The sequence below is a fragment of the Rhinatrema bivittatum genome, chromosome 7 (assembly GCF_901001135.1).
Source record: "Rhinatrema bivittatum chromosome 7, aRhiBiv1.1, whole genome shotgun sequence".
NCBI lineage: Eukaryota > Metazoa > Chordata > Amphibia > Gymnophiona > Rhinatrematidae > Rhinatrema > Rhinatrema bivittatum.
The window spans coordinates 255,538,759-255,553,865 of record NC_042621.1 but is presented as its reverse complement, the minus strand read 5'-3'; the positions used below and the strand labels follow the sequence as shown (position 1 = coordinate 255,553,865).

Sequence of the window (15,107 nt, the reverse complement as noted above, 5' to 3'; positions counted from 1 at the left end):
ATAGGATAATGAAACACAGAGGAAAAAGGAGATAATCTAAGGCCTCAAACAACTAGAACCAAACAAGAAAATAAACAAAAGCAAAGGATACAGAACAAAGATGCACAATAATGGGGCCAACACTTAACAGGAGTAAAAACAAGGCAAGGCAGTACTAGGAACCGGATGCTAGTAACCCAGTAGCCACAACTAGGGAAAAATGACCCAAGCTGGGGCAGGGAGTAACAGGTGAGATAGGCTTATATGGGAGTGGCTGAGATGCTTTAGGGAACCTGCAAGGCATAGGCCTGTGCAGCTCAGACTGTGGCCCTCTGAGGGCCCCTGCTGGGAGGGAGGGCCACACAGCCACCAGGATCTTCACAGTTACGGGAGCACACTTCCGTATATGCTAGAGGTTGCTGGGAAGATTAAAAACAATCTGTATATTAACAGGGCAACTTTCCAACTGTCTACATGAGGACAAAGACTGAGCAGACCTTTAACCCATGGACTTTCAACCAATTTCAAAGCCAAAAGTATGTGCATAGTTTTGCTTTGAAACCGCAATCTGTGTCTACTTTTCTTCCCTCAACCTAAAAATACCCTTGGGAAAGCCTCCTAGCAGTACAGTTAGAAGTACACACACCACATACTTCTTTTAGCCACATTGAGGGAAGACAAATTTTGGCTAGCCGATTTATGCTGGCAAAATGCTTTTTACCGGCATAAGTGGCTTTGAAAATTGCCCTCTATGGGGATAATTTTCAGCCGGCATACAGTCTGTAGGAACTTTTTACCCACAGACTTTACATTATGTTTTCAAAATGAAGGTATGTGTATATTTTCGCTTTGAAAATTATCCTTGGAAAACTACCCACAAACATTTACAACTGCTAATGTGTGCAAGGAATTATCTTAGTGGAGAAGTATGCATGCAAATCCAACCCAAGCCAGACATTACCCACCAGAACGCCTTTCCAGTACGCAGGGATAGGTAAGCGCATCCACCTTGTAAGTGTGTATTTTCCTGCACATAAGAACCGACTCTTCAAAATGATTTGGGGTGCTAAACTCAACATAAATTACCCACAGTACTTTACTCAATATTGGAGGTGCTTGAGCACCCACAGAGCTGTCCCTGCATATCTGGGAGGCAATTTTACAAGATAACATTTATACAGGTAAAGCAGAGTTGCTTACCTGTAACAGGTGTTCTCACAGGACAGCAGGATTTTAGTCCTTACATATGGGTGATATCTTCAGGATGGAACCCAATCACAGAACACTTTTGTCAAAGTTTCTAGAACTTTGACCTGCACTTACTGGGCATGCCCAGCAATGCACTGACCCTGCATCCAGCAGGGGTCCCCCTTCAGTCTCGTCTTATAGTAAAAAGTACATGCGAAAAATAAAATAAGAAAACGTAAACGAACCCAACTCCGCGGGGTGGCGGGCGGGTTTCGTGAGGACTAACATCCTGCTGTCCTGTGAGAACACCTGTTACAGGTAAGCAACTCTGCTTTCTCACAGGACAAGCAGGATGGTAGTCCTCACATATGGGTGAGTACCGAGCTGAGGATGCCCGAGCAATGCACCAAGTGCACCCAAAGACATGCAACAGGCACAACAGGGGTGGAAATTTGGTTAGGAGGGCATCCTGAACCCTGAATGGGTCGGTGGAAGGATGTTGGGTAGTTAAACTGAAAACAAGTTGTGTAGAACAGACTGGCGAAAGATGGAATCTTGCCTGCCAGCCTTATCTAAGCAATGTGCTATGAATATATGGAGAGAACTCCAGGTAGCAGCCTTACAAATATCAGCAAGCGGCACTGAACATATGTGCGCTACTGATGTCGCCATGGCCCTGACAGAGTGTGCTTTTACACGGTCTTGTAGCGGAATGCCTGCTTGCTGGTAGCAAAAAGAAATGCAGTCCGCTAACCAGGAAGAGAGGGTCTGCTTTCCCATAGGATTTCCTAATTTGATGGAATCGAAAGACACAAACAACTGAGTGGATTTGCTGTGGGCCGACATGCGGTCTAAATAGAAGGCTAGAGCAAGTTTGCAGTCCAAGGAATGCAGAGCCCGTTCTCCTGGGTTTGCATGGGGCCTGGGGAAAAAGGTAGGCAGGATAATAGAGTGATTAATATGAAATTCCGACACTATGTTCAGTAAAAACTTAGGATGAGTGCGGAGCACTACACTGTCATGCAGAATTTTAGTGTAAGGTGGGTAGGTAACTAGAGCCTGTAACTCACTAACTCTGCGAGTGGTTGTGATAGCGAGAAGGAAAACTACTTTCCACGTGAGATAACGGAGATCACAGGTGTGGAGAGGCTCAAACGGAGGTTTCATGAGCCATCCCAAAACTACGTTAAGGTTCCAAGAAGGGGCCGGAGGGCGCAGTGGAGGTTTTAAGTGGAGCAAGCCTCTCATAGAATGCATTACTAAGGCTGGTGTCGAAATAGGAACATCCCCTATGTCTTTATGAAACGCGGCTACCGCGCTGATATCCACCCTGATGGATGAAGTCTTCAGGCCTGCCTCTGACAGGTGTCAGAGATAGTCCAGAAACTTCACTGTGGAACAAGTGAAGGAGTCTAAGGACATAGAGGTACACCATACTGTAAACCTTTTCCATTTGGAGCGGTAAGACCTTCTCGTGGAAGGCTTTCGTGAAGCTACTAGGACTCGGGTCACCGACTCGGAAAGGTTAAGAGGTTGGAGTATTAACCTTTCAACATCCAGGCAGTCAGAGATAGGGCCTGGAGGCTGGGGTGACGCAGGCATCCATTGTTCTGAGTTATCAAAAGCGGATCCTTCCCCAGAGGAATGTGGCGGCGTACTGATAAATCCTGGAGGATTGGGAACCACACCTGGCGTGGCCAGTGAGGGGCTATCAGAATCATTACGCCTTTGTCCTTCCGTAACTTCACGAGAGTCTTCGATATGAGTGGAAGTGGAGGGTATGCATAGAGGAGACCGTTGGCCCATGATAGGGCGAAAGCGTCTCTCGGGTGCGAGTGGTGGCTGCGAGTGAGGGAGCAGAAGTTTTCTACTTTGCGGTTGTGGACTTACGCAAAGAGGTTTATGTAAAGGTAACCCCAACGTTGGAATATTGAGTCTGCTACTGTGGGGTTGAGAGACCACTTGTGTGGAAGAAATGTGCGGCTCAACCTGTCCACCAGTACATTGTCCACACCTGGCAAACAGGTGGCTGTGAGGTACATTGAGTGGGCAAGGGCCCATGCCCATATCTGTGCAGCTTCCTGGCACAGGAGGAAGGAGCCCATTCCACCCTGCTTGTTGATGTACCACATCGCCACCTGGTTGTCGGTTTGAATCAGGATGACCTTGTTGGAAAGGCAATCCTGAAGTACTCTGAGGGCATATCTGATTGCCCCAAGCACCAGGAAATTTATCTGGTGTTTGGCTTCCTCTGGAGACCAGATTCCCTGAGTCTGCAGGTCGCCTACATGAGCACCCCACCCTAGGTTGGAGGCATCTGTTGTCAAGGTAATTTGAGGTTCTATAGCCTGAAATGGAAGGCCTTGAGTCAGATTGGAGTGTTGTATTCACCAGGCCAACAATAGTCAGAGCTGTGTGGTAACATGAACAATGCTGGACAATGGCTGACAAGCTTGAAGCCACTGGGATTTTAGGGTCCACTGCATGACTCACGGCTAAGCGGGCCATCGGAGTGACATGCACCGCGGACGCCAGGTGACCCAACAGTATGAGGAAGTGATGAGCAGTTGAGGATACTCGAGTCTGTAAAAGATGCGCCAGAGAGGCCAGGGTGAAAGCTCGATCCTGAGGGAGGAAGACTTTTGCCTATATAGTGTCTAGGTCAGCTCCTATAAAAGATAAGGTTTGGGATGGAACTATCTTGGATTTGGGATAGTTGATTAGAAACCCTAAGGACATCAGGGTATGGAGAGTGAGACGCAAGGACGCCAATGCGGCTTGCTGAGTTGGGGCCCTTATCAACCAATCGTCGAGATAAGGGTAGACATGGACACCCTGACTTCTGAGGAAGGCTGAGACTACTACGAGGCACTTGGTGAATACCCGTGGAGCAGACGCCAGGCCGAAAGCAGTACACGGTACTGGAAGTGACGTGGGCCGACTAGGAATCACAGGAATTTGTGATGAGATGGAATAATTGAGATGTCTGTGTATGCATTCTGGAGATCTAGAGAGCAAAGCCAATCTCCCTTTTGCAGAAAAGGAAGTAGAGACCCCAAGGTTACCATCTTGAATTTCTCTCTTTGTAGATACTTGGTTAGGGCACGAAGGTCCAAAATGGGACGAATGCCACTTGACTTTTTTGGGATGAGGAAGTAATGGGAATAGAACCCCTGCCCCTGTTGGGAGAGGGGCACTGGTTCTATTGCCCATGATTGTAAGAGGGTTGAAACCTCCTGTTCCAGAAGAAAAGAGTGGTCAGATGATCCCCACATCAGTCGAGGTGGAGAGTCCGCCGGTACAGTCAGGAAGTTTAGGTGGTAACCCTGAGTGACAACTGCAAGTACCCACTGATCGGTGGTGACTGTGTGCCAAGTGTTGGTGAAGTGGCACAACCGATTGCCGACCGGTACTGATGGAAGAGGAGGTTGGCTTATGCTTTCCAGGAAAGAGTCAAAACCCTGACGCTAGTCCTGGCTGAGAAGCAGGTTGGGTCTTCTGAGGACAGGATTGTCTGGACTGACCTTTTTGATAAGGCTTGGAGGAGCGACCTCAAGAAGCCGGAGGATAATACCTTCTCGGTTTGTAGGCTGGTAGCTTAATGTCTTGCCTGAAAGTCCTCTTAGAGATGGACGAGAACTCAGCAGGCAATGAAGAAAGTTGACGCAGCGTTTCATGGTGGTCCTTGAGCTGCGCCACAGTGTCCTAAATTTTATCTCCGAAGAGATTATCTCCAGCACATGGCAGGTCAGCCAACCTGTCCTGTACCTCTGGTCTGAGGTCGGAGGATTTCAACCAGGCCCATCTTCTTACACTAATCCCCGCTGCGGAAACCCTAGAACAGGGGTCGGGAACCCATGGCTCGCGAGCCAGATATGGCTCTTTTGAGGGCTGCATCTGGCTCGCAGACAGTCGCCACACTTTCCCGCTGACCCAGCTGCTCCCCGGTCCTCCTCCGCCCGGGCTTAAAATGCTGTCAGCCCGGGCGGAACGCGGCAGGACAACTGGAGTCAGCGGCACCGGCGTGCTCTCTTCTACCCGCCCCCGCGGCCTGGAAGAGGAAGTGGAGAGTATCGGGTGCCTGCGCGGCAAGAAGAGGCCACGCTAGTGCGCTCGGCATTGGCCCGAAGAAAAGAAGACTGCAGCGCGGCTCGGAGGAAAATGAAGAGGTTCAACCGCGGCCGATGGGACTCCGCCTCCGCGAGGGCTGAAAATGAAGAGGTTAGCGTTGGGAGGAGGCTGCTGCTGCCGCGAGTTCCCGGGGTGGAGGTGGGGGGGAGAGAGAGTGAATGAGCGAGCAAGCTGTGTTTGCTCGCTCATTCACTCTCTCCCTCACCCCAGGAACTCGCGGCAGCAGCAGCCTCCTCCCAACGCTAACCTCTTCATTTTCAGCCCTCGCGGAGGCGGAGTCCCATCGGCCGCGGTTGAACCTCTTCATTTTCCTCCGAGCCGCGCTGCAGTCTTCTTTTCTTCGGGCCGATGCCGAGCGCACTAGCGTGGCCTCTTCTTGCCGCGCAGGCACCCGATACTCTCCACTTCCTCTTCCGGGCCGCGGGGGGGGGCCCTGTGCGTGTGTGTGTGTGTGTGTGTGTGTGTGTGTGTGTGTGTGTGTGTGTGTGTGAGTGAGTGAGTGAGAGATGCATCTCCACTTCCTCTTGTGTGTGTGTGTGTGTGAGAGAGAGAGAGAGATGCATGTATGTGAATGATTGAGAGCCTGTACATGTGAAAGAGAGTATGTCTGCGATTGAGAGCCTGCCTGTGAGAGAGAGAGAGAGCATGAATGTAAGTTTACCATTGGGAACCTGTATGTGTAAGTTTGTGATTGAAAACCTGTTTGTGTGAAAGAGTATGTGTGTATGATTGAGATCCTTTGTGTGTGAGAGAAATCATGTGTATGTATGATTAAGAGCCTGTGTGTATAAGTAAGAGAGAGATCATGTGTGTCAGTGTGTGATTGAGAGCTGGTTTAGGTGATGGAGCATATGAGTATGTGATTGAGAGCCTGTGTTTAAATGAGAGAGAGAGACCATGTGTGTCTGTGTGTGATTGAGAGCTGATTTAGGTGAGGGAGCATATGAGTATGTGATTGAGAGCCTGTGTGTAAATGAGAGAAAGAGAGGACATGTTTGTAAGCATGTGAATGAGAGCCTGTGTGTGAGAGAAAAAGACAGCATGTATTTATGTGATTGAAAGCCTGTGTGTGTGTGTAAGCATGAAAAGATAGCATGTGTGTAAATGCGTAATTAAGAGCCTATATAAGTGAGAGAGAAAAAACATGGGTATATGTGAGTACTGAGAGCATGTGTGTATAGGTGTGTCATTGAGAGCCAGTGTGAGAGAGAGCGCTGGTATGTGACTGAGAGAGGAGAAAGTTCCAAGCAAACCACCCCACCTCCTGCTAATTCAGAACAATCTCAGGACACCTGATATCAAACGTTCCCAGGTATGCAGAGCAAAAAAATTTTTGTATCCTTATTTTTCATTACTGGGTCTTTGTGTCTGCTATTTTGAAATATTTTGTTGGTATCTGGAAATGTTTTATATGAGTTTTTAATTATTGAATATTCCACTCATCAGCTGTTTCGAAATATGTTCTTTTTGTTAGTACAGTTTTACTGCTGATGATTTTATATTTCTTGATTTGTTTTATAAGGATGGGTGATGTTTCTTTTTTCCTTTGTTACACTGCATACAGAGACTCTGGCTTGTTGCAGTTTCCAATTCAGTTTTTTCTGCATGCTTCTTGTTATGCGTTTTGGTCTCTTTATTCTATGTTAGGTGAGGGACAGCACGTGATTCAGGTGAGGTTTTCTGCTGGCGTGTAGTTTCTGTGTAGGACTCTATAGCAGCCTGACTTGGTCCGTTTTCCTAATAGGAGATGTATTGGTGTCTTAAGGCCTGGTGTAATATTTTCAGAGACTTATTGTACTTTAAAAGTGTGATCTTACATAAAATGCACACATTTACTTGTATTTAGTTTTAAACATATTGTATGGCTCTCATGGAATTACATTTTAAAATATGTGGCGTTTATGGCTCTCTCAGCCAAAAAGGTTCCTGACCCCTGCCCTAGAAGCAGCGTCAAATATGTCGTATGCAGTGCAGACCTCATGCTTACCAGCAACCAGGCCTTTCTGGGTTAGAGCATTAAGCTCATCCTGGAATTGGTCAGGCAAAGATTCAGAGAAATCCTGGATCTTCTTAAAAAGGTTCCTGTTATACTGGGTCATGTATATCTTGTAAGAAGCAATGAGAGATATTAGCATTGATCCATGGAAGACCCATCTGCCAAACGCGTCAAGGGATTTTTGAGCCTTCCCTGGAGGAATGGAGGAATGAGGTTTGGAATGTCTTGCTTTTTTCTGGGCTGATTCTACAACCACAGAGTGATGATCAAGTTGTGATCTTTGAAACCCAGGAGCTGACTGCACAAGATAGGTGGCATCTGTCTTAAGGGTGACAGGTGGAACTGAACCTGGGTGCTCCCAATTCCTCTTCAGCAGGTCAATGAGGATTTCATGAATGGGAATTGACATGATTTCCTTAGGGGCACCAAGAAACTGGAGTACTTCCAGCATCTTGTGCCTTGAATCTTCTTCTGTCTGAAGTTGAAATGGAATTGTTTCAGACATTTCTTTAATGAAATTGATAAAGGACAGATCCTCAGGAGGAGAACACCTTCTCTCTTCAGGAGAGGAGGGCTCTGAAGGCAGATCATCGGTATCCTGGGAAAAATCATCAGTCCAAGGATCATAAGGTTGATCACCAGCTCCCTGCAGATCTTCAGAAGGGAGGAATGCTGTTAATTCCGAAGGACCAGGCCTAGGCATCGATGGCATCGGAGGTGGCACTGACGGCATCGATGGAGGGATCAATGGAACTGGCGACACCAATGGATGAGTCGGTGGCAGGATCCTAGACGACGGTATGGGTATCGGTGTTTCCTCGTCTTCTGACACAGGTATCAGCATCAAGGGAAGAGGACATACCGGTGTTCTCGGTTCCAGCGGTGGAAGGGCACCAAGCAACGAATCCAGTCTACCCAGTAGCGGTGCGAGCGCCATGGGAATCGGATTGGTGACCGGCTCGGGCACTGGTATCGGCATCGACAGAGGCTGGAAGCCCTATAGTGCTTTACCGATGGCCTCTTGGATCATCCGCTCCAATTCCTCACAGAAGCCTGGGGCGTGTAACCCCGGCACCAGAGTAGGAGGCAGCACTGGCATAGCCGGTGTCCACCGGTGAAAGTGGCTCCCTGCACCGGTGAAAGCGGTGCAGGGAAAGAGTCCACCGGTGCAGGGAAAGTGGCTCCCTGCACCGGTGAAAGTGGCTCCCTGCACCAATGAAGGTGAGGAACGCCTCGGTGACCCAGTCGCAGAGGAGGATGGGGCCTTCTCTGGACGGGATTTCTTTGTCGGTGGCTCTGTCGACGCCGATGCCAGGGGCTTGCTTGGTTCAGCGGACTGAGCCTTCCTATGTCGGTGTTGACGCTTTTCACGATGTTCTCCTCGGTCCTTTTCCTGAGGTGAGGAGGAAAAAGTCGACACCTTAGGAGTAGTCGAAGCCGGATGAACAGCACCGGTGTCTTGTTGCTGGCGAGAGGTCGATGGCACCGGCTCAGACAAAGTCGAAGCGGTCAATGGAGTCGGAAGTTTTGATTGAAAAAGAAACTCCATCTTCTCCAAACGAGCCTTGTGGCCCTTCGGCGTCATTTGGGCATATTTAGTGCAAGTTAGGGTATCGTGGTCAGCCTCCAGGCACAATACACAAACTCTATGCGGGTCTGTGATGGACATTGTCCGAGGACAATCGGGGCACAGACAAAAATCCGATGCCATGGCCTTGACAAAAATTTTGCCGCGGTGCAGTCGATGGCCGGTAGGCCCCCGATGGGGAAACTCGATGGGAATCGACTGCAACAAGGATAAAACCTTACCTTTCGACTGCGGAGTACAGATATTGATGGGGGACCCCTATGGGGTAGAAATCTTTGGAAATTTTTGAAGAAGTTCCGTGAGGAAAATTCCTGTCAGGAATTTCAAGAGAGCTCCTTAACCCGCGTGGCTACTGCTGCGCAGAAAAAAAAGAGACTGAAGGGGGACCCCTGCTGGATGCAGGGTCAGTGCATTGCTGGGCATGCCCAGTAGGTGCCAGTCAAAGTTCTAGAAACTTTGACAAAAGTGTTCCGTGATTGGGCTCCATCCTGATGTCACCCATATGTGAGGACAACCATCCTGCTTGTCCTGTGAGAAAAGCAATGCTTTATCCACATGAATGCCATTTAAAGTTAGCCTCTTTATGAGCAACTAAAGATGAACAATGCATCTAAATTCCATTTAAGTTCTGTGAATACTACTGAAAGCCTATTTCTACAACCTGTAAAAGCTTGATAAGCTCTGAATATCATGCATAGGGCCACACAGGCTAAGATTTACTCCCATAGATACAACATGAGAAAGAAATCCTTTAGTACATCTGCAGATGTTGCCCAAGACTTACAAAATCTAAACAAAAATCTCCAGTTGCTACAATTACAAATAATTTATGAAAACTAGAGACAACCAAAGTATCATGATGAGAATTAGAATGCCATAGTACAACAGGACAAGAACTGCATTCCTAGTGCATTTTGTACTGGTATGAGCAGAAGCATTCAGGAGAACCCTGAAAATTTTCATAAATTCTCTCTTGACACCCTCTGCTTCAAATAAATCCTTGCTATAGATCTGTAAATTAGGTACACAGCTTTGCTTGCTATGTAATCCACATGTACAAGAAGTTTGATGTACTGTAGGTTTTACTAAGCCATCCCATGAAGTTTCTGCAGTCACAAAATAATGGTTGAATCTCTGAATCCAGTAAAAAATACACTCCCATATACACACACACTTTACTGATGGTCCTAACTCAAACATGCTACTAGGACTTCTTGAAAAAATGTTAGGGGCATCAAGAAGATTACATTATTTATTTAGTTAGTTTTAGCTCAGACTTTTTCATTGGTAGCTCAGTGCAAGTTACATTCAGGTACAATAAGTATTTCCTTGTTCACAGAAGTCATACAATCTAAGTATGTTCCTGTGGTAAAAAAGGATGAGGTGACTTGCCTAAAGTCACAAGGAACATCAGTGGGAAAGGCGTTGTTTGAACCCTAACTTCCATGGTTCTCAGCCCGTTAGGCTGCTACTCCACTCCAATTCTTTATTGCTTTCTCTGATTTCTGGACTGAAGTAACTTTAAGGGAATGTCATACAAGGAGTACAAGGGGATCATTTCAGCCTGTCTTCATCTTTTGCAAACTCTTCCACTGAAGTATACTCCAATGCTTCTCCTTCAAAGCTGAGACCAAGGTGAATGGCTTGCTGCAGTTACTCATTGGAAAACAGTTTAAAAGTTGCTTGTTGCAAAATTAAACCGCCACAGAGACGCTGGTACAAGATTTGCTGATAAAATCTTAGAACTGTTCTAACATAATCCCACTTTCGGAAAAAAATCAAGGGTTTCATTGAATTACCCCAGAAATGAGAAACTGGCCAATGGGATCTCCTTCACCTTCTCTCTCTATTTCCACTTCACATTTTTTCAACAACCGATTAAGTGCTGTTGGATCAGCAACTAAAAATTAAGTTTTGCCAAAAGCAATCCTTGTACCAAGTCTTGGTGGCTGTAACAAATTATAACAGGTTCTTTTTCTCTCTTACCTCTCAGCTGCTGAAGCTCCATGCTGAGGCCTTCAATGCTACAGTCACAGAACTGCAAATTCTCCAGGGTCTCTTCTCTTGATAACTCATCTTCTTGTTCTTCAAGCATCATGTTCAATTCATCTCGGGTCTTGTTGTAAACTTCCAGGTCTCGTTCCACCTCTTCTATTCTTGAGAATAAAAAAGGGCACGGAGGTGCTTGATCTTCTTCATGATGGGCAAAAACTTCCCCTGTAGCAACCTCAGCCTCCTCCTCCAAGAGCCCCTGATTGGGAGAGTTCCTATATGGAGAAGCTAGACTTGGCTGAAGATTTGGAGACATGTTCCTTCTTTGATTAGGAGGGGGAAGTGGAGCTGGCCTAGAAGGACGAACTGAAAAAGGAAATATATTCTGAACTGATGTAGATCTTGGACTATTGCTATCAGACAAATATGGAGGAGTATTTGCTCTAGCATAGGGTGGAGGAGGTGGAGGCCTCAAAATCTTTCTTCTCTCTGGTGATTTCTGGTGGATGGCACACTGAGGAGATCCTCTAACAATATCCATTTCAGAGCTGTAGTCAAGGATAGAAAAATGTCTTGAAACTTTCTTGCTTTGTTCTGCCTTTGGACTGGAGACACTCTTCTCAAATTGAATAAGCTGTTCAGACAACTTGGAATCAAGATCAATGATGGAACACTCATACATCTCTATATACAATTTATCTGATGACCCATCTGATCCAGATGTCCTTTTACCAGGCCATGTACCTGGACCTTCATGTGGGCCACTTAAGCTAGCAAAGCGCAATTTTGATTTCTGTTTTTGATTATCTGCCCAATTAGCCAGGTCCTGGCAGAAAAAGGTCCTCTCATTGGTCTGATGATCTCCAGATCTCAGTGACAAGTTACCATGATTGTCCTTGCCTTTTACTGGAGAAGGTGATGACTTTGATGACCATGGTGTCAGTACACCATTAGCACTGTTTCTGCGTTTTGACTCTGATGGAGTAATATCAAGCTGCGTCACAGTTTGAGAAGAAAAGGGTTGCACTGTTTTTACATCTGGATGTATTTCTTTAGAATTATAGCATAATTTACTTTGGTTTCGAGGTGGAGGTAGCTGAGGTCGTGGGGAAACTCCATTTGTTGTCTCTGCATATGATTTATCTTTAGAATTGGATATACTGTGTTCAGTCCCTGGGCTTATCCGATGTCCTGGTGAGTTTCCCAACTCCCAAGAAGCAGATTTGATATTTATTTCTCCAGTATCTAATGGATCTTGTGACCACTTAGGTTTAGGAACAATTCTACTTGGCTTTTCCCTATCAGAGCTAGAATTCCAGTGTTGTGGACACTTAGGATCATCAATCTGTAAAGAAAAGTTTCTAGTAGAATTCGATAGGTCTTTTTGAGTATTGATACTTGCCTTTTGTAGTAGCTCTGCAGTTGCCTTCTGCTCCATTCTTGAGGCAGAAGTCTCCAGTTTCACAAATCTATACGGAAATATTCCTTTTTTTCCTCGCAGTTTGCCTTCCAGCCAACCATCATCCAAGGTGCTGATGATTTGTATCCTATCTCCAATGTCAAAATCAAGTTCTTTTGGCTCAAGAGCCTGAAACTTGTAGAGGGCGACTCCATACGTTCCCAGTGGATCTTCCTCCCTGTCCAGCTCTTCCCTTTTTTCCACTTCCTTCTTCTCCTCTGTGAGGAAGGGAGGCACATCTGTTATACCCATATTATCACAACTATCTGAATTTTCAGACTCCATTGTGTTATCTATCACTCTCAAAGGGGCCACAAGTTCCACAAAGCCTTCTGGAAAAATGCCTCTTTTGCATCCTAATTCTCCTTCAAACCAACCAGGCTCTGGGACCCCGATGATAGTGATAATATCCCCCTCTCTGAAATCCAGCTCTTCTTCCAGCTGTGCAGAGAGTCCCATTAGTGCTCTGGCCAGACCCAGAGCATAGCTGGGGAGCTCCAACATCGTGTTCTGAGAAAGCTGACGACTCCTGGATGACAAACAGAACTCTTGGACACATGATGCAGGGAAAAACCCTTTTGAGCCCCAGCAATTTCTGCCTTGAGGCCAACCAGATGCCAAATTCGCTTCCAGTACCACCAGATCTCCTAGATTAAAAGAAAGAAACAACTAGTAAAAACACCATTAACTCCATTGTCTCACATGTATCTCAAGCCCTTTTCCCATACCTGTAACTTGATGATAAATTTCACTGGAAGTGACCAAAGACAACATTGACCAGCAGCAGAACCCAGGAAATGTCTTTGTTATTGTTCATGCTCTATTCTGTAATTTTATTTTAGTGTTGTTCTTACTAGTATGTAATCTTTTCATTTTTAACCATTTTGAGGGCAATTATCAAACGCTGTTTACCTGGCTAAAAAGACTTTCTGAAAATTTCCCACTTTCCCTGTGGGTATAAGGTAAAGCCGGTGCCCCTAGCCTCCCACATGATTGGTTTTTTTTTCTCTACACAATTAGCTTGTTGCCACATATTTTACAATCTGTGACAAAATCAATATTCCTGAAAGCCTTAACACCTATTTCAATCCTTTGAACAAAGCTGCAGGGAACCTGCCTGCCTCTAGTCCCAGCTCTTTTTCTGCTCTTGCTCCAACCCCTCTCCTCACAAGCATAAATAGTCTGCAGGGAACTTTCTTCTGTTGTTCACCTGTCCCCCATCCTCCTGTGCTGAGATGAAGGGGCAGGGGAGTGAAGCTGAAGTGGCCAGAGGAAACAGTAAGAATGTTTTCTCTCTCAAAGATCACTTAAATCCTCAAACCTAAGATGGTTTTGATATAATTTCTGGGTGGAGTGATGTCCCTATAGAAGAATTTCATTTTTATACAACGTTTCTTGCACTTGCATATGTGGCCAATCATACACCATTTACAAAGACCTGGATGTGTTTTGGAAGTCTGCATCTGCTGGTGTCTCACAGCTGGCAGAGGGGGCATTATTTTCAATGCATAGAAGCCTTGATGACCGATATTACTGTTGACAAGTTTCACTTTTGCTAATTCAATAACATTTTGTATCCATTATCATGTGTCCAATATATGTGCACATATCTTTCTGTGTAATTAGCAGCATGACAAACTGCTGATAGTGAGGGTATTTTCAGAAAACAGAAGCTCATATATTTGGAAAGACGACAAGGACTATCTCAAGAAAATATAAAAAGGATGGTTGCTTATTTGAATGCAAAACAAGAGTGACATTTCACAATTAAAAGTTTATAACTTATCTCTTAACTCAGTGTTTCCCAACCTTTTCCAGCCCAAGGCACACTACTTTATAAAAAATGTTGTGTGACACATCAGCCTCCATGGAACAAGCAGCGCAGACACAGAGGATTCATATAGTCAATAGAAGACCTAGGAAAGTACTGAAAGCTTCACCAGTCTCTTTTCCAATTTTTAAAATGAAGGAAGAGAGGGGTTGAAACATATGTGAACTCGTGACAATGGACCAGCTCCCTCTACAGTATACACAAGTGCAGGAGAAGGGAGAAGTTGGTGTTATGCAATCAGCTGGCTCAGTTACCTTGGCTATCACATGGCTGTCAGAACTCCTTCACTGCTGCTGCTCCCAACAATTGGAGAAAATCACATCCACCGCTCAGTGCACACTGACCCCATCTAACTTAGCCTGGATGGAAGAACTCAAAGGAAGAGGCTCAGGAAAAGGAGATGCTGTGTGCAGTGTGAATGTGCTGCACAAAGCAGGTCCCAGATAACTGTGCCCTACATGCTGCCCATTAATTACCACACTCATACTGTACCTAGGAAGAGGAGGCATGCATGATTACACATGTTCTCAGAAAGGAGCTCCTACATGTTTAAGAGCCATTTCTGGTGTTTTTTGTTACTGTGAGGTGCTGAGAGCAGAGCTCAGGTGCTGGTCTGGATCCAAGCATCAGGCAGTGGTGACTTTTCTGTGGCAAAACCTGATCAGGTCTGAAGTAATTCAGTCCGACCATCAGAAGTAACATGTCACATAATGGGGAGGTACCTAGTGACATATGTAAGGGAGGGCCGATTGGCGCGAGATTTAATTCAGTTCCGGCGACGGTGTCACCGCCAGAAGGAAAAGAATGCCAATCCGCCATATTGTGAGTAAATGAAAGGGTCAATGCTGTTAGAGAGGAACCCGTTTGGAAATGCATTCTTAAATGACTTTTCAAATATTTCTGAAATGTCTGTGTTAACTTATGTGATGTTTTTGACGCAGAA

The 15,107-nt window shown here is 45.9% G+C and overlaps 1 protein-coding gene across 12 annotated transcripts in view; it reads right to left on the bottom strand.

The window, feature by feature from the left end:
- DNMBP (dynamin binding protein) overlaps positions 1–15,107 on the bottom strand; it is a 244,578-nt gene that overhangs the window by 106,135 nt on the left and 123,336 nt on the right. For 11 of the 12 annotated variants that reach the window (XM_029610066.1, XM_029610063.1, XM_029610067.1 and 8 more), the window contains one exon: positions 10,869–12,980. The exons of the other annotated variant lie outside the window; for it this stretch is intronic. In XM_029610066.1, coding sequence (XP_029465926.1) covers positions 10,869–12,980 — 2,112 coding nt within the window. The remainder of the gene's footprint in view (positions 1–10,868; positions 12,981–15,107) is intronic. 12 annotated transcript variants of the gene reach the window in all.